The sequence below is a fragment of the Sminthopsis crassicaudata genome, chromosome 1 (genome assembly GCF_048593235.1).
Source record: "Sminthopsis crassicaudata isolate SCR6 chromosome 1, ASM4859323v1, whole genome shotgun sequence".
Lineage (NCBI taxonomy): Eukaryota > Metazoa > Chordata > Mammalia > Dasyuromorphia > Dasyuridae > Sminthopsis > Sminthopsis crassicaudata.
This window is the reverse complement of record NC_133617.1, coordinates 598,448,952-598,473,710: the sequence shown is the minus strand read 5'-3', so window position 1 is coordinate 598,473,710 and position 24,759 is coordinate 598,448,952. Positions and strand designations below refer to the sequence as shown.

The 24,759-nt window shown below is 34.0% G+C and overlaps 1 protein-coding gene across 11 annotated transcripts in view; it reads right to left on the bottom strand.

Moving 5' to 3' along the window:
• PDE4D (phosphodiesterase 4D) overlaps positions 1–24,759 on the bottom strand; it is a 1,915,283-nt gene that overhangs the window by 633,069 nt on the left and 1,257,455 nt on the right. Inside the window, exon 1 of one of the 11 annotated variants that reach the window (XM_074282461.1) lies at positions 16,520–21,379. The exons of the other annotated variants lie outside the window; for them this stretch is intronic. Within the exon in view, the coding sequence (XP_074138562.1) occupies positions 16,520–16,566 (47 nt within the window). The 5' untranslated portion in view covers positions 16,567–21,379. Of the gene's footprint in view, positions 1–16,519; positions 21,380–24,759 lie in introns of those variants that run through there. 11 annotated transcript variants of the gene reach the window in all.

Below are 24,759 nucleotides of genomic sequence, written 5' to 3'. Positions count from 1 at the left end.
AAGATGATTAGCTCCACTCCATTGATTCATTAATTTATCTATTAATTTATCCATTCATTTCTTGATTTTGGTGAGTAGCTAGTAAGTGTAAAATGTGTAAGGCCAAATTTGAACTGAGTTTCAGGGTCAGTGTTCTATCCACTGTACCTTCTAGCACCCCCAAGAAATTTCATTTAAAAAATAAAAGAAATAAAATAGGGCTAGCATTATGAAATGTACTGAAATTCAAAAATAAAGATTTATATTTAATACAGTAGGCTATTGAGAATTATTATAGGTTATTCAGCAAGGTTTTAATGATACAAATTATATATAAGCAAGATTGCCTATATAGGAGGGACTAGAAATGGAGTGAAGAAGATGCATTAGGAAGCTATTTTAAACCTGAAGTTAACAAAAAATATGGGACTTAAAAATATAATTGTCAAAATTACACATTCAAAAGTTATTACAGATAGATCTGTCAATGTAATTCTGGAGAAATAAAGAGAAAAATCATAAATATCATAAGGTAAACTGGCTATAGGTTTTCAACAAGTAATCAGTCTTCTTATCATATGAAAAAAATACAAAACAAAACAGAGATCTAGGTGACAGATATAATCTGGCAATAATTCAATTCTTGGAAATGGTTCAACAGGATGGGTCTGGATGCTTTCTTTTCTAAATACATCCAAGACCTTCCTCCTCTATGACACAATCCCACCCAATATCTACCCCAAACACATGAGAATTGTCACGTTCTGGATTCCAATCAAAGTAGATTTATCTAAATATCACATTTACATTTTATCTAAATGCTTATAAGATAAATAAATATTTGTTGAATTAAATTACATACTCCCTAAAAAAGAGAAAATAAGTTTAAAAGCATTCCACAATACATAAAGCTTAATTAACTGCAACCAATTAAGGTAATTCAGTGATTAAAAAAAAAAAAAGAAAAGAAAAAAAAAAGGAAGAGAGCTAGCAGCAGCATTTATATAGTCCCTTAAATTTTGCCATGCACTTTACAAAACAGTATCTCATTTTATCCTTCGTAAAAACCCTTAGATTTAATTGATGTATTATCCTCCCTTTTACAGATGAAGAAACTGAGTCAAATAGAGGTTAAATGACAGGATCACACATGTAATAAGTTTTAAAGAAGAATTTGAACTGAGGTCTTCCTTACTTCAGTCCTAGCACTCTCACTGCATCATTAGCTGCCATCATTTCTTATTAGCCAAAGTAAAATCAAGTTGCTTCTTCAGAGAATTCTAAATAGAGATTAAAAACAAAGACTACATCTATAAATGAACATATACTATAATGTGAATGGCATTGCAAGCCCTTAAACTGTAATTGGTAAACTATTTTAAGTATAATTATCTATTTAGTGGTTATACTTTGGTGGAAAAATATTCAATAGAAAATAGTTTATTTAGGATACAGAATAGTAAAATCTAACAAGGACTTTAGAGATCATTTAGTATAACTCATATCTCAACCTATCCTTGCTACAGTACCTAGCACAAAGTAAGAATAGGGACATATTCTGAGATGCCACTGATACATGGAACTTTTCGAAGAGGAAATTCTACTTAGTGATTAAGGTACACAATTTGTTTGCAACTTAGAATGGTAAAGAATTGCCTAGAACACTTAAAGAGAAAGTTTCTTCCCCAGAATCACACAGGCAGGATGGATCAGATAATGACACAGTAGATCCTTAATAAAATGCTTGTTTTTTTTTTTGTTTTTTTTTTTGTTTTTTTTTTAGTAACAACACACTTAATCACAATTAATAAGCAGTCATCTGGTTATTTTTTTGAAGAACTCTATTAAAAGGTACTTATTACCTCCTGAGCTAGTCCATTCCTCTTTGAAGGGCTTTAAAAACTGTTAGGAAGCTTTATCTGATATCAAGCTTAAATATGAATTTAGGCAAATGTGTTCTCTAATACTTTTATTATATAATACTGCAAATTATAGTTATCCCTCTACTAGGATATGTACCATATAATAACAAAATAGTACTCTTTATTATCTGATTTATTATCTAGGATAAAGTTCTACAAACATTAGGTGTTTAATAAATGTTGTTTGAGTAGGATATTGGAAATTGTGGCCTGAGATCCTGGATTTACTAGATCACATTGGTTGTGGGAAAGATTTATTTTATTATGAATTTTCTATACCCAAGTTATCCTTCATCCAACTGCTGAGTAGGAATTGGAGAATATGAATCAACTATAGATGGGTGGGTGGATAGATGGAAGAGACTCAACAATTTATTACATGCAGTCTCCATTAGGAAACTTAGACAAGCACAATATGTTATAATCACATGGTCATGAATTTAGATCTGAAAGTTATAATTTTTTAAGGTAGTAATGCTTAATTATCACTGACAATTTATTTAGGAGAAATCCAAATATGGTGATTATAAGGTTCTAATAGCTATTATCTCTTTTGATGACTACTTCTCTTCCTCTTCCCATCCCCCTAAACATTCCATCCTTTATTTTCTCTTTTTTCTTTTTATAGTTTCTTAATTAGCAAAGTCAACTGTCCCTAAAGATTCAAATAATATTTCCTGTATTCAGATGAAACCCTAATATGTCTCTCCAACCCTGACTTCTCTTGGGAATACAAGAAGTATATTTTCTTTTTTTTTCCTTTATTAAAACTTTTTTTCCCCAAAACATATGCATGGGCAATTCTTTGACATTAGCCCTTGTAAAACCTTGTGGTCCAATTTTTCTCCTCTTCGCCCACTCCTTCCCCTAGATGGGAAGTAGTTCAATACATGTTAAATATGGTATAAATATATGTTTAATAAAATATATGTATGTGTTTATATGTACATATTTATACAAATGTCATGCCACACAAGAAAAATCAAATCAAAACAGTTAAAAAAAAAAGAGAGGGAGGCAAAAAAACTTGTAAGCAAACAACTACAAAAAGAGTGAAAATGCTATGCTGTGGTCCATACTCAATCCCCACAGTCCTCTCTCTGGGTGTAGGTGATTCTCTTCATCATTGAACAAATGGAAATGGTTTGAATTATTTCATTGCAGAAGAGAGCCATGTCCATCAAAATTGATCATCTTATAGTCTTGTTGTTGCCTTGTATAATAATCTCCTGGTTCTGCTCACTTTACTTAGCATAAGTTCATGTAAGTCTCTCCAGGCCTCTCTGAAATCATCCTCCTGGTCGTTTCTAACAGAACTATTCTATAACATTCATACACCATAAGTTATTCAGCCATTCTCCAATTGATGAGCATCCATTCAGTTTCGAGTTTCCTGCCACCACAAAAAGGGCTGCCACAAATATTTTTGCACATGTGGGTTCCTTTTTCTCCTTTAAGATTTCTTTGGAATATAAGCCTAGTAGTAACACTGCTGGATCAAAGGGTATACACAGTTTGATAACTTTTTGAGTATAGTTCCAAATTGCTGTCTAAAATGGTTGGATCTGTTCACAGTTCTATCAACAATGCATCAGTGTCCCAGTTTTCCTACATCCCCTCCAATATTCATCATTATCTTTTCCTGTCTTCTTAGCCAATCAAAGGTACATAGTGATATCTCAGAGTTGTTTTAATTTGCATTTCTCTGATCAATAGTGATTTAGAGCACCTTTTCATATGATTAGAAATAGTTCTAATTTCATCATCTGAAAATTGTCTGAAGAATTATATTTTCACTATGTTTAGAAGAATTGCACATGTTTAACCTATATTGGATTACTTGCTGTCTAGGGTAGGGGAGTAAATGGGGAAAGAGGGAGAAAAATATGGAACACAAGGGTGAATGTATTTTGGAAAATAAAAAGCTATTATAAAAAAGAACTAGATTTTCATCAACTTTTTAAATTATCTCGACTTTGATATTGCTACCTGAAACACATATCAAAAACTAAATTCATTATCTTCCCAAATCTGCTCTATTAACTTATATATTGCTCTTTGATACTTTAGAGCTCTCAGCCAGGTTTGAATCACATTATCATAGATTTAAAGACAGAAGAGACTTTAGAATATAAATGTCTCATTTTATAGATAAGAAAACGGAAGTCAAGAGAGTTCAAGTATTCTGTGGCATTCCAAGTACTAAGCAGCAAAGTTGGAATTCAAATCCAGTTCCTCTGACTCTGAATCCCATGTCTACCCATCATTCACACAGTAACAAGTTATCTCTTGGAGACATTTTTGATTCTTCTTTTTTTGATTCATATCGAAAAAGCTGCTGAAATCAGTCAATTTTGTTTCTGCAATATAACTCATACCCATCTTTTCATTTCTCTTGCTATTTCTCTAATTGATGTCTGAATTACTGCTTTGTGTTATTATTGCAATCTTATACCTAGCTTCCCTAATTTTAGTTCTTTCTCTCTATAATCCATCCTTCTCAGTGTGAAGTCCACTATGTCAACTTGAGAGCAATATATATGTGAAAATATTGAGTACTCATAAGGTATGAAAAGCTAATATGGTACAGCAAAGATGAGGTCCCCAATGTTCAGATGACTGCCTACGATAGGAGATATTACTATAATGGATATAATGGATATTATACTGGGTAGATATTTGGCATGAGGCAGTCATTAACCAACTATATTCTTACTTCTAATTGCCCTTTGGCTTTTGGAATATACTCCCTCCAACCTCCATTGAACATATCCTCTCTAGTTCTCTGGTTCTATTTTCCTTGAACTCTTTAGCTTGACCATGGCATAATATTTTCTTTTTCCTTTTACATCACCACAACATATGAATATCATTATTTTCTTCCTTTTCCCTCTTTCACTCCTTTGCTTCCTTCCTTCCTCCTTTTCTTCCTTTCCTCCTTTATTTTTTCCTTCTCTCCTCTATCTCTCATCTATTCCCTTTTTCCTCCTTCAGAAGTTGATAAATCATGAATTTAGTGTTAGAAAGTCCCTCATAGTCCAACTACTTTGTTTTATAAATAAGGAAATTAAGTCCCTTAGAGAGTAAACATTTTGCATAAGGTCATAGAGACAGTAAATTTTTTCCCTTCATCTCCTCATTCTTTCTTGCCTAAATATTAGTTGCGTAAAAAAGAGAGAGACAAAGTACAAATTTTCTCAGAGAAGCTGAGATTGGAAATATTTATAGCTTAGTAAGTATATGGAAAGGAGTAGGTCACCTTGTACATATAAAGAAAAACTGTCTTCCATTAATAAGCATATATTATGCTCCTGTTTTATGCTAGGTGCTAGGTGCTGGGATAAAAAGACCAAATAATTAAATAGCCCCTGTTTCTTCACAGTCTTAGGTGGTGGTGGTAGTAAATATCTAAACAGAAAATTAAGCAATAAATGCTTATTGAACAATGAAAATCAATTTTGTATTCGTTGGGAACCTAAATATATCATCATTATTAAAATTATGATTGTAAACAATCTCTAAATTAAAAATTATTAATTATATATTAAAGATCATTTTTATTGCGAAATATTTTGTGCATAGTATAGGAAAAAAGTACTATGAAAGTACATTTCTTTCACATTATCAATTGACTCAGAGTCAAAATATCTTTTTACCTTTCCATGACAAGCTTCATAAATGTTTTCCATTCCATTTTAATGGGAATTATTTGATTATATTTTCAGCATCAGGTCTGTATATAACATTTATTTTAAATGTATGCAACTCAGGGCTTAATTCTGATTTCAGTTAATACCAATATTTCCTATAGTCTATATATTAAAATTCTAAAGACCTAACCATATAATGAATACAGCCTTTAAACAAAATTTATTTGGGCCAGATTTAATCCCAAAGTTTGAATTTGACAGATCAAGAGATACTTTTTTCTTATCCCAAATAAGCTATGAAATATATATTTTTTTATTCTATGAGAAACATTAAAAAGGATTAAAAAATAGCCCTATATCTCAGGTCTCATGCTGACTACAGTGTCCTCCTTTAACAAGACAAGGTTTTAGCATGTAGTTTTTTACTTGCTGCTAACTTACAACAGTTTCATTCATGTGACTTGCCCAATTGTGTCACTGAACAGTTCTGCCTTTTTCAAGAGAAATTTAGAAGACATTATTGGGTTACCAAGGATCATTTTAGAATTTAGAAACAGAAAGAAAGGGGAACTTAGGGAGAACTCTGGGGAAAAGCTTCTACAAAAAGTATGAACATCATTTTATCTTTGAAAATGAAAAAAAATATATGTATGTATACATATACACACGTGTATGTGTGTGTATGCAAGCATATTTTACATTTTATGTTTGCAAAAACATAGATATATGAATATATCCATATATAAACATGAATATGTATGTGTGTGTATATATATATATATATATATATATATATATATATATATACATATATGACATGTATAAGTAAAATCCAGGGTATCTCTCATACCCCCATTTTTTTATCATATTGTTACTGACAATTTTTATCAGAAAATATTTTTATAGATTATTAGTTTATTGTTACCATTATGAAGTAGATAAATGTTTAATAGGTTAATTTTTAACTGACAGGAATGGAGCTTTCTCAAGGACACACTGGGCATTAGCATTAGAAAGTATGAATTTTGATTTTTCCAGACAAAATGCTAATACCTTCCCTTTACCAATTCATACATGAAATATAATAGCCCAGATGGGAAACTGGCCTATTTCTTGGTTAAAATGCATCTTCTTAGACTGCAGTCCCTGAGGGCAGTTAGTTGTACTTTTGTTTTCTACAGAGATCTATACTGGAGTGATGCTTAATAAAACCCTAAACTATATACTTTTGAGAGGTTGGGTCAAGGTCAGTGGGTCTGAATTCTTACCACAAACTCTTTAACCTGCAGTGGAAGCTATATTTAGGATTGTGCTACAGCTAAAAAATAAATAAATAATAACAACAAAATAACCTCATCATCTGGTGGGCTGCTTTCTGGAGAAGAGCCTGTGGAAGTGTAAACAGGACTAGGAGAATGACAGCAGCATGCAGACTTTACATTCTCAAGCATAATCTTCTGAAATGGGGATCTTTTAACTGACATGAGATTCTAAAGTTAGACACTGGAAATAGAACATCACATCAAAATTTCATCATCTCAAAGTGTAGGACTGTTAATGTGAGCAGCTACCTGCAAGGTCTAATTTTTATTCCTGGTTTAACAAACCACTTGTTATGTTTTTTTATATTGAAAAGCATACTTCTACTAAAGTTATTTTCTTGTTTATAAAAGAAACTTTAAAAATGAGAAAACTTAACTGTGGACATGATATGAACAGATTTTATTGTGTTACATCTCTTCCTACTACTCTCTTATTTTTACTCTTGGTATAGTCAGAACATTTAATATTAGCTTAACAATTTAAGTGTTGTTTTAAGTTATTATAGTTATAATGGCTTTTATGAATGGAGTTTATCTAACAGTCCTCCGAAAAGGACTATAATAACTATGAAGAGAAATACTATTGGAGATTGGTAAAGAGAAAAATGGTGGATAATATTTTTTAATTTGGGAGGACCTGCCAAAGAATGGGATCCTCTTACTTTGCATTTGAGAGCCTAGAGCCATGTCCAAGAGGCATCAAAACAGTTTGTGTTTGTCAAGCTAAAGTCCTAACCAAAATCCCACTTTCTACAGGTAGTCTTTCCTGATATTTTTAATTGTTAAGTGCTTTTACCCTATTGACTACTTGCAATTTATCCTGTATATAAGTTATACATATGTGTGTGTTTTGTGTGTGTGTGTGTGTGTTTCTCATCTCCTCCATGAAACTGTGAGTTTTTCTTTGTTTACCCAGTGCTTATCCCAGTGCCTGGCACACAGGAGGTGCTTAATAAATCTTAATTGACTATTGACTGACAAAATAAGCCAAATCTAATTAATTTAAAGAAACAAATGGACTTAACAAATTCCTTGTAAGTTGCGAACATTAATCACCAAATTAACGGTATAGTGCAAAAGAAAAGTGATCAATCTGTACTCAAAGGTAATAGGTTTGAATCTCGGTTTTGCCTCTTCTGCTGTGTATAATCTTGAGCAAGTTCTTAATTTCTTTGGGCATAAGTTCCTTATCTGAAAATGTGGTGGTTGAACTAGATGATCTATAGGATTCCTTCTGAATATCTGAGATTCTATGATATTTTGAATATTAATAGTTGCACTGTATTTTTGTTTTGCTTATTTTACGCAGAGTGAGGAATCATGGAAATTTTCTTCTTGGGACATTTTACTTCTAGAGATCTACTCTCAGTATCATCAGAACTGCTATTACCATCTTGGCATTTCCAAAAATAAGTCAGGTAAAAAGAGATGGGTAGAGTTTAAAGAGAAATATCCACAAAGATTCACCTGACTTTTTATATGCTTAGAAGATGTTTTTCCTGTAGCTCTTCTATAGAGATTTCCTAAAACTTTTCTCCAAGAAAGCTTGGCTTATGATCCAATTTCAGAAATGTCTCAATATTTTTAAGTGTTTGCTTCCTCACATTTTTTAAACTTTTCTTTTTCACCTCAGATTTCCAGTTGCTTACAAGACATCTCCATCTGGATTTCCACTACCAACAAAAACATAGAGTCAAATATGCTCATTATTCTCCCTTCCCAAAATTAATATATCTGCTCATCAGTGTTACTAACTGAAAGTCTTCTAAGCTTTTAGCAATGTTGTGATCCTTGATTCCTTTCCATTTATAAAATCATAGCATCAGAGCTCAAGTTTGAAGATACTTTCCAAGCCATCTTCCAAACCCCTTTTGCTAAAGACAAGGAGACTAAGAGTCTAAATGTTTTCTCCAAGGTTTCATAAAGGTGCAGAAGTGAAATTAAATTCTAAAGTTCTTTATTTCAAAGACAGAGATCTTTCCACAGTGCAATTTAATTTTCTAAATTTTCTGGATTGTTAGGAAACATGAGATTGAAATGCTGTGATCTATTTTCCAGGATTGTCCCTTGAATCTACATATATTCCAGTTTGGATAAGCAACAGCTCTGAATGGAGAACTATGTTCAGATGTTGCCTAACTATGACTTGCCATTATGACTTTGAACTAGCCACTCAAAGTCTAGGAACCTCAATTTCCAGAGCTTTATGAGATGATTTCTGAAGTTCCTTCTTAGCCTAGATCTATATTGCATGATATTATGATTTCCAATTGTCCCTTACTATAAATTTTATGTTCTTGGTTGCTTTTAACTCCTCCCAACTTATTTTAAAGCTATTGTCTAAGTCTAGTTTCAGTTTCTTCTGTGATGTTTTATTTTCTTCAACATCTCTTATTTTATATTGTGATCTTGCTTACTAAACTATATACAAACTTACTAACTATATTGTTGTTAACAATATGCTTCTTTCTATTTTTTATTTCCTATCTAACCAACATTTTTGTCATCATTACACTATACCTTGATCATGACAACAGCCTAATGACCATCATTCCTTCAGCCTCTTACCCATCTATTCTTTTCATTTCTGTTCTAATTCTAATCCATTCTACATACAACTGTCAGGAAAATATTTTTCAAATTTCATTTTCACTATACCTCTTCCTCCTCATACTAGGGATTCTTGGTCAAATATTGATTGGATAGGCACGAGTATTTAACATTTTTACATGTTTCATGAACTTCTTTGGCAGTCTAATGAGGCTTAATAATGTTGTAAAATAAAGCAAAACAACAGGATTACAAAGAATACTTTTAATCAAATGTAGTTACCAAAATATTTTTTAAAACATTCACTAATTATGTGTATCTATAAATAGTTTCATTAGATTACATGTTTCTAATCATTTCATGAACACAATGTTTATCCCTTCAACTAATGCTCTATATTACTACAGGGAAGAAATTGGTTTTATTTTAATCATCACTCGTTCTCTTTCTCTTAGTGCTAACTAGCACACAATTGGGGGAAGTTTTCGATAAATACTTGAATGAACAAATAAATAAAAGTGTCAGAGCCAAGTCGATTTTTATTTTTACAATGAAGCTGCCATTCTTTCTTCCAAGATGTCAGTCTTCTTGAAGTAACAAGCCCTTTAAAATATGCACTCACCAATTCTTACTCTATCACATCTATTACCATCTCTATGAAGCTTTACCCAGAAGAGGGAGAAAACTCAGAAGGCTAATCTTTATTTTACATATAAATAAATGAGTTCTGAAGTCCTCTAGAGATTTTTTTCCCCCTCTACTTAGTAGAAGAATAAGGACCAAAATACAAAAGTCCTAGTTTCTAGTTCACTTTTATTTTCTCTAGACCATACAACTTCCTTCACATTGATTTCTTGACTGAAGAATAAAAGTATTTTTTCAGGTGGGGATGTTAATAGGTATTCATTAAATATCAATGGAAATTTAAAAGCTTCAATGAAGAGAAGGGGAAATATGGATAAAATATGTTGTTGTTGCATGTCTTTTATCAGACAGAGAGAGTTGGGGATCAGTGAAAAGGAGAAAGGAGGAAGGATTTCTTTCTAAGCTATTCAATTTGCAATAAATATCTAGGATTTAAAGTAAGACAAAACTGAAACTAGAGGCCTTGAGGGGAAAAATCATCCAGAAAAACCAGTAATGCCTGTCTTCTTCAATATTTGAGTCAACACTAATGTGTGTTTTAAAACTTAACTAGCTCAGTCTCCATAAGATGACGACTGGATCTACCTGCTTAACTGTCTTACTTTTTTCAATGAATTAGCTATAGTATTTGACTTGTCACTAGAGTATATCAATTCTTGTTGGGTAAGAGGTATATACCACATTGGTTCTATATCCCTAGAAAAGCAGTAGGGCTACTGCTCACTCTGAAAGATTCATGTAAACAATGGAGTGTGGAATGACTAGGGAGTATGGTTTTGAGAACCTTAGGTATGGAGTCATAGGACCAAGTTATCGATTCCCAGCTCAACTATTTAATTTAATACCTAACATCACCTTGAAATAAGTCATTTATCTCTCAAATGATTAGTTCCTTTTCTGCATAATTAGAAAAGTAGACTAAATGGTCTCTCTTAGTCCCTTCCAATTCTCATTGTATGTTCCCATAAATTGCTTCAGTGAGAAAGACTATGATATTTGTGCAATTCTATCATTTTAATTTGTTAAATCACTGACAAGAATAGCCAATGAAGGCACAAACAGAAAAAAAATCTGTTGTGATTACTTTCCTAATCAAAATGTGGTGGAGGAAATAAAGACACTGGGTTTCATAAACAACCATAGTAATTATTTCCTCCAGTAGCCCTTTGTAATGAAATGCAGTTCAGGGAAGTCCCCTAAGAAAAGCTCATCTCTTAACTGCAACTGAGATAATTCCTCCCTCACTAAGGGAAACAAAAAGGCAATTTTTTTTGTGGGGGGTGAAGATGGGTGTGTGGAGAAAGAGGGGGTTAAGTGACTTGTCCAGAATCACAAAGGTAGTAAGTATCAAGTGTCTGGAGCTACATTTGAACTCAGATCCTCCTGAGTCTAGAGCTGGTGCTCTATTCACAGCAGCACTTCCTTGCTCCAAAAGGAGTATTTTAAAAACCAAAATCCTTGCCCCCAGAATGAATGGATGGACTATTGATTCAAATCAACTAAAAAACCCAAACAAAGGACTAACCATAAATTAAGATTTTTTTTTGCGGACAGTTTGTTAGCAAAGTTTCAAAAAAGAGAGCTAAAAGTGAGCATACCAAGAAAGAAAATTATTAGTTTAACAGAAAATACTTCACCTAAAGCAAAATATGTGTGGTGTTTCATACAAACTTGAATAACTGCCTTAAACAATGCCTATAAAGTGCTGAGTCTAATATAAGAATTTGTGAGCAAGACAACTTTGTATAATTATCAGCTCCACTGGCAATAAATGGCTACAAATGAAATGTATTTGGCCCAAATAGAATACAGAGCCAAGATGGGAAACTGTTGCTTGTTTTTTGGAGAGATACTTTGGCATCCAAAGGCAGAGCTATTGCCTCTATGAGGTGGCTGAAGATGTGAGTAACATGTTTGGGGGAAGCCAAGGCTCTAACTGCTGGTTAGGAAAACCCAGTAGAAACAGGTAATCAATCAACAATTATTTGTTAAGCATCTACTATATGAAGCAAAGCAATGTGAGAGATACTATGAGTAGAAAATTAAATTTGAAACAGTCCCTGCCCTCAAGGAGTTCACATTCCATGCAGAAATTACAGCTGAGTAGTAAACTGGCTTACATGATCTAATATGTCATTCAGTCATTTCTAAATTAAGCTATTTTTTCTGACCTTAGTTACTAAAGTAAGATTTCTTTTCCTGTAAAGTCGAAAGAGAGAATTGACAGTCTCACAATGGTTTAACATCAGATCTAGAATACTTTGACTCCTGGAAGCCCAAGTGTAAATTCTCATTGATTGAAAACAAGTCCTTTCTAGAGGCACTGCTTGAATCCTGAGTGTTTTCTGTACAAAGTGTAACAGCATATATCTACAGGTGAAAAAAAATGCATTTTGCTTTCACAGATCACTCTGTTTTCCCTTTCCCCACTATTCTCTGATTGCGTCCCCTTAGCAGTCCAGCTGTGAACCTCTGTAACCTTGATAAGAGCAGTTAGTATGAGTGTTTAATTAAGTCCTGGAAGTAAATGGAAGAATTAACCATCAACACTTCTTCAAATAAGACTTTCAAGTCTTAAACTGGCACCCTATTGAAGAGAACTATTTTAGAGGCACTTCAGAACTTGACCCCAATCAGAACTTTCTTTTCCTGAATTGACATTTGTTTTCCTAAGTTTAGTGGGGAGTTGGAATTTCTCTTACTTCAGTGTATTGCCCAATTTTATAAAGGATTCTATCCCTACTGCCTCGATTAGTTGAGAAAAAGTATCCTTAAAAGTAGATATATTTGGAAATCCTGAAAAAAAACATGAACTTTCAACATGGTAGCCATACTCTTCTCAGAAGTTGCATTATTTTTGTAAATTAGACTATTCATGAAAATAACTGTTAACTGAGAGATAAATAACTTCTGATGAACCTTCTAAACCTAAAAATTTGAGACTAATATAAAGAACCAAAAGTTTATTGTCCTTTGAAATGGAGTTATTTGTATATTTTGGTATAAAAAAAATAAAAGACATAATTCCATTTGTTTAACCGGCACAGTTGTTTCCCTTCAAATTAGGTCAGAGTTTGAATGATTGTAAAGATATGGGCATCCATTTGTCCCATTTATTAGCTTTTAGTATGTTTTTATTTAATTTGATGACATATAAGGATATCAGATCCTAGATTTGTAAAGACTCTTCAGAAGGAAAAAAATCCACAAATATAGCCATGAATATCTTAAATTCCTAAAGAGTGGAAGTAAGCTTTATATTTTCACAATGAGGTAAGAAAACCTCATTCTTTCCTAAATTTTTAAATATTATTTCCTCAAAATTAATTAAATTAAAATTAAGAAGAAAAGATAATCAATCCTTATTTATCCAGTGTGGTAGATAAAAACAAGATATTGCACTTATTTCTATTTGATTTGGCACTATGGGGGCTAAAAACTGTAATGGAAAGAAGGCTATGCAATCAATCCTACAAACATTTCTAATGCAATTTTAAATAAAAAACATAATACTCAAGTGCATTCTTTATACCACTCTTTGAATACTCAACAGTTAGTGTTCTATTAAGACAAGTAAAAAGACCATTTATTAACTTGAACTCTTAACCAGCAGACAATGACTTTATAATATACCCTTGTTCAATGATCAAAACTCTCAACATAGGGGTAGAAGTTGAGTGTCCAAGTTGAAATTTTTCCAAGATTTATATTTGTATAATCACCTTTGGAAAACTTTGAAACTTTCTCTCTTTCTCTCTCTCATTCAACAAAAGGCAAGAAAAGAGACCCAAATCTCATCCTTTGTCTCCTAACTTCTTTTATGTTAAGGGGTTAAAATCCTTGCAGTAGAAGCAGGTCAGTTTCAGAAAACCCAAACTACACATCCTATCCTTTTGTAAAGAATTTCTTTTTTTTTCCTAACCCTAGTCTACAGCAAAATTTTGGCCTAGTTCTTTTGGAAAAGAAAGTCTGCACAGGAGAACTAAAATAAAATCTTTATTTGGATGAAATGTAAACCTTTACAAATCCTTTTCTCAGCAAGAAAGTTCACAATTACTGCATATAGCTGGATTGGTTTCTTAGAAGTATAAAAGACTTTCTGCTACTTTAAGTCTATGACTCTGATGGAGAGAGAAACAGCAAGTAATAATAATAATAAAAAATATCAATTGGTTGGGTTTAAAACAAGAGTAACATTAACTGGGTGACCTGGAAAACATTCCTCTAAGTTCTACATTTCTCAAATGAATCTATCCAGAGTTCAAGTCTCAGGCTGGAAAGACAAAACAAAACAAAAACAAAAACAAAACGGGGATGTTGTATAACAAAATGTATGGAGGGTTACATAGGTATAATCACAAAAGAAAACCACCTCTGTTCTCAACCTTCCTAAATCAAATTTGAAAATATATATATTGTAGATTTCATAGAGCATGAATAAGTAAATGTGTATGGTTCCAAAACTGGATAGGAGAAGAGCTATATACTTAGCTTCAGCTTTGGAGTTTCAGTAATTTTTCTTTTCATTTCAAAAGCAGAATTAAGGTTGATGAAAAAAAAAAAACTTTGTCAGAATGTGAGGGTCAGATATTTCAAAAAATATGGTAGACACAGTATCAATGCAGTATACCTAAAGACTATAAAACTATATGTACTTGGTAAGTACTTGGTTAAAGAGGTAATGGTATGGGTAGCAGGAAGAATGTCCCCAAGCAAACCAAAAACTGCTATTTTGGTAAGGCACATATTTGTAGGAGCAAAAGTCTTCATTTAAAAAAAAAAAAAGAAATCATCTTGGGTGTCTGATCCACAAATATGTTTCTTAGGGTTGAAAAATACTCACACATTTTTTTTTTCTGTTTCAAACATCCTGCCAAATTCTCAAAGTACAAACAAAACCATGCTATTACTAAGTGACTTGTGTTGCACTATGATCAGTGTAGCTCTTTCTGTTAGAAACACAAAAGTCTGGTCTTATAGAGCCTTGCATTGATTGCACTTTTCTAGTGGTAATGTCTACAGTGGGTTGCAGAGGATTTGCAGTCATTTCAGTTAGGTTCCTACTGATGCAGACTGGAGTCAGGAGAAGGTGGCACTGGACAGCAAGGGAGGAAGAAGCAAGATGCGCCACAAGCATGAGCCACTGTCTATCTCAAGCTGACAGAAAATGAGTACCCCTGCAAGGCCACTGAAGCTGTAACCCACCCATCATTGTGACTGGTTCTCGGTTCAACAACAAAAACCTGCCTGACATACCAGCTGATGATTCTTGGGGTGCGGGGTGCTTTAAGATTTTTGGAAACCTTCTATTTGAGGTGATGTGATGAGGCACTTGAAAACACAATAGAAAAACAACATTGAAAATTTTGCTAGGGCTTTTGAGCAAAAGCGAAAAAGAAAATTACATAGGGAATTCACTTCCAAATCATATATAAGTAATCCAAAACAATGCTACCTAACACAAAGCCTTTAGATATGTATATAGAGCACATTCATAAAGTTCTAGCTTTAAAAGCCTATACAACAATTCTTCCCTAAAGGTGTAGTAAAGATGCATGATATTGCAATAAGAGGTTCTCTTACATACCACATAGACATACACACCAACATATACACACTGATTAGTTCATCTATGCTTTCCAATACAAGCAGCATGTCATATGATGTCACAAGCCTTGGCACCTTCACCCATTATATGGAACTGTAGTACAAGATGTCAAATACATTGAGCAAGTACTCAGAAAGGGCTGGGTTTGTAATGATTCAGGTGTTATCTTCTAAGGTATTTCATGAGTAGGAATATTTCCTGAATAATTGAAAAATTTTAAAAATTAATGAACCCCTATACATTGTGTATGTTTTAAATTGTTATCATTGCAAACTCTCCCTTTACTTCTGTTCTGAATTCAGTAAGATCTATAAAAAAAATTAAGCTAAAGGATGCTAAAATGGGTCTGTGTCCTTCTCTCTCCTTTCCTCTTGGGAATTCTTTCTCTTCTTATATTCATTCTCTCTCTCTCTCTCTCTCTCTCTCTCTCTCTCTCTCTCTCTCTCTCTCTCTCTCTCTCTCTCTCTCTCTCTCTCTCTCTCTCACATGCACACACACACAGGAAACAGCAAAAAAAAAAAAACTTCAACATTCCTCTTCTTTAGGTTTATTAGGTCAAATCCTTGCATGAATTGATCATCAAGCATTAGGAACATAATCTCCTATTGGCTTCTTGGTTTTGTGATGCTTTTCATTAAAGAACTATGATCCCATTTTTTAAATATTTAGTTTTTATATAATCAATAGTGACTCAGGCAGAATTCAATTTTACACGTATTTCAGTGATAAGCTTTACTTGATGCCAACACATTGATTCAAAATACTCAGCATCTGGTAGCTGTCACAATATTTTACAAACATCATCCTGAGCTTTACAGACAGAAGGGAATATTGATTACTCACCATATCCAGGAATGCCTCCTAAAGGGGAAATTATTCACGTGCATCATGTTCGCAGGTCTTCTAACATTAGTATTTTCCCTGTCTTAGACTTTCTCTGCTCTGTTTTTCATTGATGAATTCTAACTCTCCGGCTGGGGCTGCCACCATAGGTGATTATTGCAACAAGTACGGTCTTCTCAAATGCCCCTCTCTTCCCCCCCCTGAAAGCTAACCACAACTACAAGAAACCTTCCAGGATTTGAAGCAAGATTCATCACAGGTCACTGCAGGTATGTGTCCGTCCATTTGTGTTACAACAGCTCATCAACCCCCCCGAGAATCATCAGCACAATCCATGAAATCCTAAATGACAAAATAGCGTCCTAGTTAAAAATCCAACTGATTCGAGTAGAAATTAAAGCATTTTCCTAGGAAGGACTCTGGAATGTGGGAAAAGGTTAGTCAAGAGGCAGTGGCTTGTTTTCTTGGTTAAAGGGGTATTTGGGGGGAGATACAAAACTTCAGATCGCTTTGCCATGCTGTCCTTTAAGGAGGGAGATTGCTTTTTCTTCTTTCTCAGACACATATTCCTGTGTGATCACTTGGATGCAGTGCTCCGTTCGCAGACGTATTAGACAAAGAATGGGGGATAGGGGTGTTAAAAAAAAACATATACACCCAAAGCAAACTTCTCTTCAAAATTACTGGTCATTGTGGGCTTTTTTTTTCCTCTCTCTTTTTTTCCTCATCTGCAAAAGTAGTAGGAAGGCAGTGAGTAATTTGGGCTTCGTATGCCAGGATTACCATTAGCTCCTATCAGGCTTTTTGAAGGGGCTTTCATGAGCAGATTCATTTCTGCTGCCTAACTCCATAATAAGGCTGTCTGCTCTCTTTAAGTAAAATGACTAAGCTATTGATCCTCTCACTGCAGACAGAGCCTCCTTTAATTTGCTGTTCCCCAGGACCACGCGAGGGCTTTTCGTATTTTTCTTTAAAAGAAAACAAATCTCGCAGCTGTTAAGTCAGATGTTATCTGATAATTTCGTCCCAGCTTTTTTTTTCCCCTTCTCTTTCCCCCCAGTTCAGCTCCTCGTTAGTTGTCATTTACTCCTGGGGCGCTGGCATCCTTCAGAAAGGTTCTTGAGCTCGAGCTGTAAAGACATCTGGTATGCTTTTAAAACACAAAGGCAACAGGCTCCCAAAGGCTTGCAGAATTTCCAGCGGAGCCCCTCGAAATCCCCGGAGCCTTTGCTGACCCTGCCCTGGCGCTCTCCGGTTCAGCAGCGGCTCCGGACACTTGCAGACTCGGTAACACTGGATTCTTCACACTCTGCAGTAGAATCATCAGCTTCAGGCTGCAGTGAATACTGCCCGACTGGGGATGTGCTGGCGTCAAGGGGGCCCTCTAGGTGGGTTCTCCTGACACAGCAAAGCCTGCTGAGCTCAGTGGCTTGGCTCACAAGAGTCCGAAGAGGAGGAGGAGGAGGAGAAAAAAGAGAAGGAGGAGGGAAGGGAAAGAGTGAGGGAAGGAGGAAAGGAGTGAAGGAGGGAGGAAAGGAGGTTAAAGAAATAGATCCCTTTGCAAGGAGGCTATTTCTTTCAGTAATTATAAGGCTAAAAAGGCTAAGCAGTTAGAAACCTGTAAATAACCTCAGAGGGGGGAAAAAGACACCTTGGACAAATATATATTATTACCATAAGAGGTGTTTTTTTTTTCCTCCCCTTTCCTCTCCTCCTCCCCTAGACTAAAGGTGGGGTAAGGGTGGGGGTGGGGAAATACCTAGAGAGAATTTGAAAACAAAGCACTTGAGTCAAATATTCTTCATCCTTAGAGGGCTTGCTTGGTGATGGGTGAGCCCTCAGCTGCAAATGACCACCCAGTGAATTTTTGGACAGGAAATCCTGTGGCATCTAGTCCTGGCAGAAGCCAGTTAGAACTTCAGTTACAATCCTACATGAGGAAAAGCTGACTGTTTGATTAGGGAGTGTGCTGACCAAGGAGTGTCTAGATAAAACAACGCATATTGTTTATGTGGTATATTTCCTTATTAAGGCTGCCCCTTTTGTTATAAATCTCCTCTCCTACAATCCCCTGAATGAGCCCCACTACTGTGGATGCCATATTGGAGTAAGAATAAAATAGTAAACTATTTGAGACTAATAGTAGGTTGACACTCTGGTACCTTTGTCTGAAATTGGTAAGAGAAATGGACTTTTCAATAGTGAATAGTGTACTAAATATTAATGTATCACTTTTAACCAAGGTGCTTAAAGGGTTGGCTGAACAAAGTGCAATTAGTTGCTTCACTTCTAAAGGAGCACTGAAAGCTTTGGATACACACCCAATAGGCTGCTTTTAATGAATTTTCTCCCTAAGAGATTCAGTCCCCAGGGAAAATAGAAAATAATTTATCTTAATGATAATAAAAAAAACCCTATGTTGAATTAAATTAAGTTTTCACAAACTTCCAAAAGATATGTTTATTATAAGCCATTCTTCTCAGATACTCTGGTACTGTAGTTGGATACTAAATCAGCTTTTCTTCAGTAAAATTTGAAAATGATCGTTTTAGTTTTCAAATAAAGATCTTAATGAAAAGTTTTCCTCAGTGGTAGTAGGAATAGCTGGCATCTGCTAAGCACTTAATAAATTCTTATTCACCAGTTAATTGATCAAAAGCAATCTGAAAATAAAGAGTCAGATAGGAAAGCACTATCTTAGAAGAATAAGGGAAAACCAAGGTTTTTCCAAGTCCATGAAACCTCAGTTCTTTTTCAGTCATGGTGGGTCCTGAAATGATCTAATCAAGTATCATGAAACCATTCAAAAATAGGAATATTATTAATAGCAATTACAAAAATCATATTTTAATAATTTGAATAAAACACTTATATTTACAAATTATTTTTAAAAATCATTTTTCACATAAATTATTGCTTTGTAATCACATAGAATTATTGTGAGGTAGGTAGGATCCTGAGTCACAAAGTAGATAAGTGACTTTCTTAAGTCACATGGCTACTAATTATCTTCACAAAAGGAACTAAATCTTAAACGTTTTCCTAGGGGTCTTTAATGATCCTGAAAATGATATGACAGAGAAGCTAAGTATTTCAAAGTGGATTCCTAAGTCATTATAAAGGATAGAAATGACCCCACTAAGATGGGGAAACATCAAGTAAATGGTAAGAAGAATAAACAAGATTAATTTGCCTTCTTTTAGGACTATATGATCTTTATTGGATACGAGTCCTTCTGATCACCAAAGGGCTCCCCAAAAGTGCTGATAATTATTTCACTTACTATTGATCCTGCCCATATCCCAATTTTATGCCAGAAAATATGATAGGTATTGGGGATATAAAAACAAAAGCTCATAGTCCCTGCTTTCCAATGCAGACTATTTCACTGCTGGGGGAGGGAAAGAGGGGGTGTTAATTAATTGATCATGAGAGGGGCGTTGAGAGAATCTAAATAGCTAAGAGGATAAAGAAAGTCTAAAAGAAAGCAAAATATTTTAAGAAGATGAAAGGAAGAGATGGAGCCTTCCAGAAATGGGAACATAGCCTAAAGGCACAGAGGTAGGAGGGAGAATAGTAAATTCAGGAAAAGCAAGCAGGATAATTTGGTCAACACAGAATGAATGAAGAGAATTAATGTGATATCTGGAAATGTAAGGCAATAGGTGAGTAATCTGGAAAGGAAAGGTATTTGAAGGCAATATCCACAATGGGACGGGCATAACTAACTCTCTGAATTGTAAGCGCCTGGCACATCTTAACATACCATGAATATTTTATTAATAACAATCCCATTTGTCACTAGCATGGCTAATTAATAAAATTAATCAATGAAGCACTTTGCAAATATGAGTTTAACAAAATGCATTTTAATTGTCAGGTCACCAAAATAAACTCTAAAATCACACAATGTTCAAAGTAAGTACAGATTTCTAATGAATTTGAAAAGTAACCCAGTTTTTTTTAATACTTTTCATTTTTAATGACTAATATAGAAGAATAAATTATGCCCATGTAGAAATTAAAGGTACTATTGGTGACTATCAATGTACATACTCTATGCTCAATCTCCTATTAGATTATAAATTTCATCTTTTTAATCTGAAACCCAGTACAATGCCTTAAATTAACATATCCACTCTTCTTGAATGGGATCAAGGGGGACGAATTTGTATCATTATATATAACCACCTGAGTTATTACAACCAGGAACTAATGATCAACATGATATAAAACTCAAATCGAAATATTATGAAATTCAAGGAATAGAAACAGATTAAAAACCTATATGTGTTAGAATCAAAGTCAGCAGGACTATGACTAGACTTTGTACTTGACATATATTTCTTGTTTTGTGAATAAATAGGTTAGGTGAATTACTAAAAGCCTATTAGAGACAGCTGGTAGTCCAGTGGACAAAGGGCTGGGCCTATAGTTAGGAAGACCTGAGTTCAACTTCAGCCTCAGACATATCCTAGCTTTATGATCCTAGACAAGTTACTTTAATTCTGTTGCCTCGGTTTACTCAACTGTAAAATGGAAATAGTAATAGTACCTTCCTTCCAAGGTGGTTGTGAGGATGAAATGAGATTTTTGTAAAAATACTTAGAACAGCATGTATTGGCAATTAATTAATGTTTATTCCTTTTACTTCTTATTTCCTAATACTCCTCTAAAAGTGTGAGGTACCTACATCTGCACACTATTGCTGATTTCCTCATTTTCAGCATCTTGCCTAGAGAATAAGGTTTACTGAATTCCATATCGCAAGAGATGTGTTTTCTATAGGACAAGATTAATCTTTAGAGACAAGAAGAAATCTCTGTTAATTTGGTAAAATTTGGTAAAGGACTAACTCAACTCATGCTTTAATAGCAGAGTAAATTTGGAATATTACATAGCATAAATAACATTTCACAAACAATGTGATGTAATGAATTGATGAAATCCTTGACCACTTTTAGTCTGATAAGTATAAAAATAAAATGACAAAGACAAAACCCACAGTTGTGTGAATTCTTTGTTGAGAAACTGAGGCAATGAAGGTAATTCTGGAAAATGATTATTAAAATGCCAACATCTTAACAGATTTTTTTTGCCACTCTCTGTGTGACTTTGATGAGTCATTTAAATCATTTGGACCTCAGTTTGCTGAACTCTAAATAAAGTCAATAAATTAAATGAACTTTGATTTCTTCTATGAAAATTTTCTCTAGACTGTGGAGAATTTTTCAGGCATTAAAAATATTTTCCTAAGAGGTCTGCTACAATGATAGTATGGCAGAGACATATATGCAACAGGAATAGGGCTTCTCTATGCTGAGAGACAAGACTGCTTGCAAAGGAACACAGGTTCAAAGATCCTTCTTTGCTCATCTGCCATCTGTACTGTTGTGAAATATGCTTGGATCCCCTTACTTGGAGCAAAATTCTTCCCTTTCTTATGTATGTTTATATTGTTTCTACTGATGGTTATTAAATTTATAATTTTAAAAAGTGATTTTTAAGATTGGCAAGTTAATGACAAAAACTTTGATCCAAAATCTAGCTGGGCAGTGTTTAAGACTATCATATATGAATGAATACAGGTAGACTGGCAAATGGTGAATAAATTTTGTAAAAATACTTTCCCTCAGGGAAGCTAGGTGGCATAGTGGGTAGAGCACCAGCCCTAAGGTCAGGAGGACCTGAGTTCAAATATGACCTCAGACACTTAACACTTCCTAGCTGAGTGATAACTCCAATTGCCTCAGCCAAAAAAAACAAAACAAAACAAAAAAAAAAAACCTCCAAAAAACAAAAAACAAAAACAAAAACTTTCCCTCAACTTTTTAAAGATATCTGTAACATAATAAACCATGTTTGATAAACAAAATTTTCTTTTGAGCTGTTATTCAGTCATTCGATTGTGTTTAATTCTTTATGCCATAGACCATAGCATGTGAATAATGTCCATGGAGTTTTCTTGGCAATAATTCTGGATTCCTTCTCCAGTGGATTAAGGCAAATAGAGATTAAATGACTTGTTCAAGGTTACACAGTAAGCATCTGAATCTGGATTTGAACTTAGGTCTTGACTTTAGGTCTTATGTTCTATTCACTAACCCACCTAGCTGCCTCCATTTTTCAGGTAGCAGTACAGAAATATTATCATGCCATTTTATAGATGGGCAAACTGATGTATTCAAGGCCACCCACAGTAGAAGGGTCATAATAAATCACATTTATATGTGGGTTTAAAGTTCATAAATTATTTCTTCATAACACAGGAGATAATGCAAACATTATAATCAACATTTTTAGAATGAGGAAACAAGGACTCAGAGAAAAGGAATTTGAGCAAAGTGATAGAACTAAGATTGAAAACCCTAGATCTTGACTTCCTTCATTTCCAGAGTTATTCCATACACCAAGTTTTCTTTTAGAATTACATTCTCTTCAGTAAGAATACAAGATCCAAATTAATTTTAATCAAAATTCATGAAGATTATAAATAATATATATATACCATTTTCTTTAATTGGCTTAGCCAAAAAGCTTTCAAAGTCTAGCTCCAAGTTTGTCCTGAGCTAAAGCATTCCATAAGAGGAGAGGAGTTGGATTCTAGCTTTCACATTTTTACCCACCGACAGGCACAGTATGCTCCTATCTGAATGTTCTCACTCTATTTTTTACTGGTAAAGATCAGCTGCCTTAGGTTTCCCAGGTTGAAAGCTCCTTGAGGACAGTCTGTTCTGTCTTTTACAAATTTGCACATAGTGATAAATAGATAAATATTAGATGAGTTATTATGAAATATTAGATGAGTGGGAAAGAGTAAACCAGTTAATTCCAGACATGCTTGTTAACTATCAAGAAAAAGGAAGGCTCCTTCAATAGGAAAATTGGTACTCAGCTGACAAATAAGTAAAACATTTTTCATTATAAAATTCAGCAAAAAAAGTGCACAGAATTCTTTTTACTCATATTAAAAACTGCCCTTTCTACAGAATAGAAGTTTCTAGTTCACTGAAGCTGGCATATCTTGTATGTGACTGCCACAAGGACATGAGAAGAGTTTCATTCATTTATAGTAAGCGCTATCCAGAAAGGACTGTATAAACCATTATAGAAATTCAGGCTTCAGCTTTCTGGTTATTTAAGAACTAACCCTTATGAGTATGATTTCTAATAATAAAAACTCATTCTGAAGATTCATTTGACTCATTCAATAAATATTTATTGAATATCTACTATATGCAAGACAGAGCTATGTGCTGAATATAGAAAAAATGCAAAAATGTTACCCGATTTGCTTTTACTACACTTATCTTCTAATGGGGTTTTGACAGTAGGGGAAAGATATAACAAAGAAATAAATTGATATAAATCAAAATATGGTATGATGATGTCAAGGAGAAGTGTAGACAAAGTGGGCCTAGCAATTTGGAGGAGTGGGAGTCTCTTTATAAACATGGATCGATCACTACAATAAGACAAATGAATATATTACTAAAAAAGAAACTGAACTCTGAGTAGCCAAGAAACAGATAACAGTCCTGGAGACTAATAAAACCCAGCTTATTTCTCTCAACAGTGGCCACTGTATTAGGTATCATTGTTTTTTAGATTTTCTTTGTTGCAATGAGAATTTTATTTCCAGGTGCCAAGAGACAGTCTGTCTCTGGTATACCCAGTGATGACGATGAAAATACAAAAAGCATCTATAAAAATAAATACATAAAGAAAAGAAAAAAAAAGACATAGATTGCCTTGTGAATCTGCCTAGTGTGCATTCTGGCCAAATGGTTAAATACATTCTATAGGATGCTTTTAAGAGTAGTCTCCCCTAGAAAGTATTCTAGTTGTTCAAATGGAACATGTGGTTACCCTCTGCTGCTGAATACTAAAATGTGCAAAATTGCTGTTCACTTTCCTGGATGAAAAGAAATGGATCAATCTCAGGGATGTTCTGGCATGCTTGACTCTTTGCCTAAGAAGAGCAAAGCAACATAATAATAATAGCTATTCCTGGATTTCTGACAAGAAATAAACATTTGCATGGAGGTTGCTTATATTTTATCATATGTGCCAGCCAACTGAGAGATGAAAATAGTATTCCAACATATGTAAGGAGTCCAAGATGACTATGTGTTGTCTGGGATTTCTGTTTTATTTCTGCTTTTTAATCCAAGGCAGGCAGGTGATGTGAATAGAGTATTGGAGCAAGGAGTCAGGAACACCTGAATTCAATTTTGACC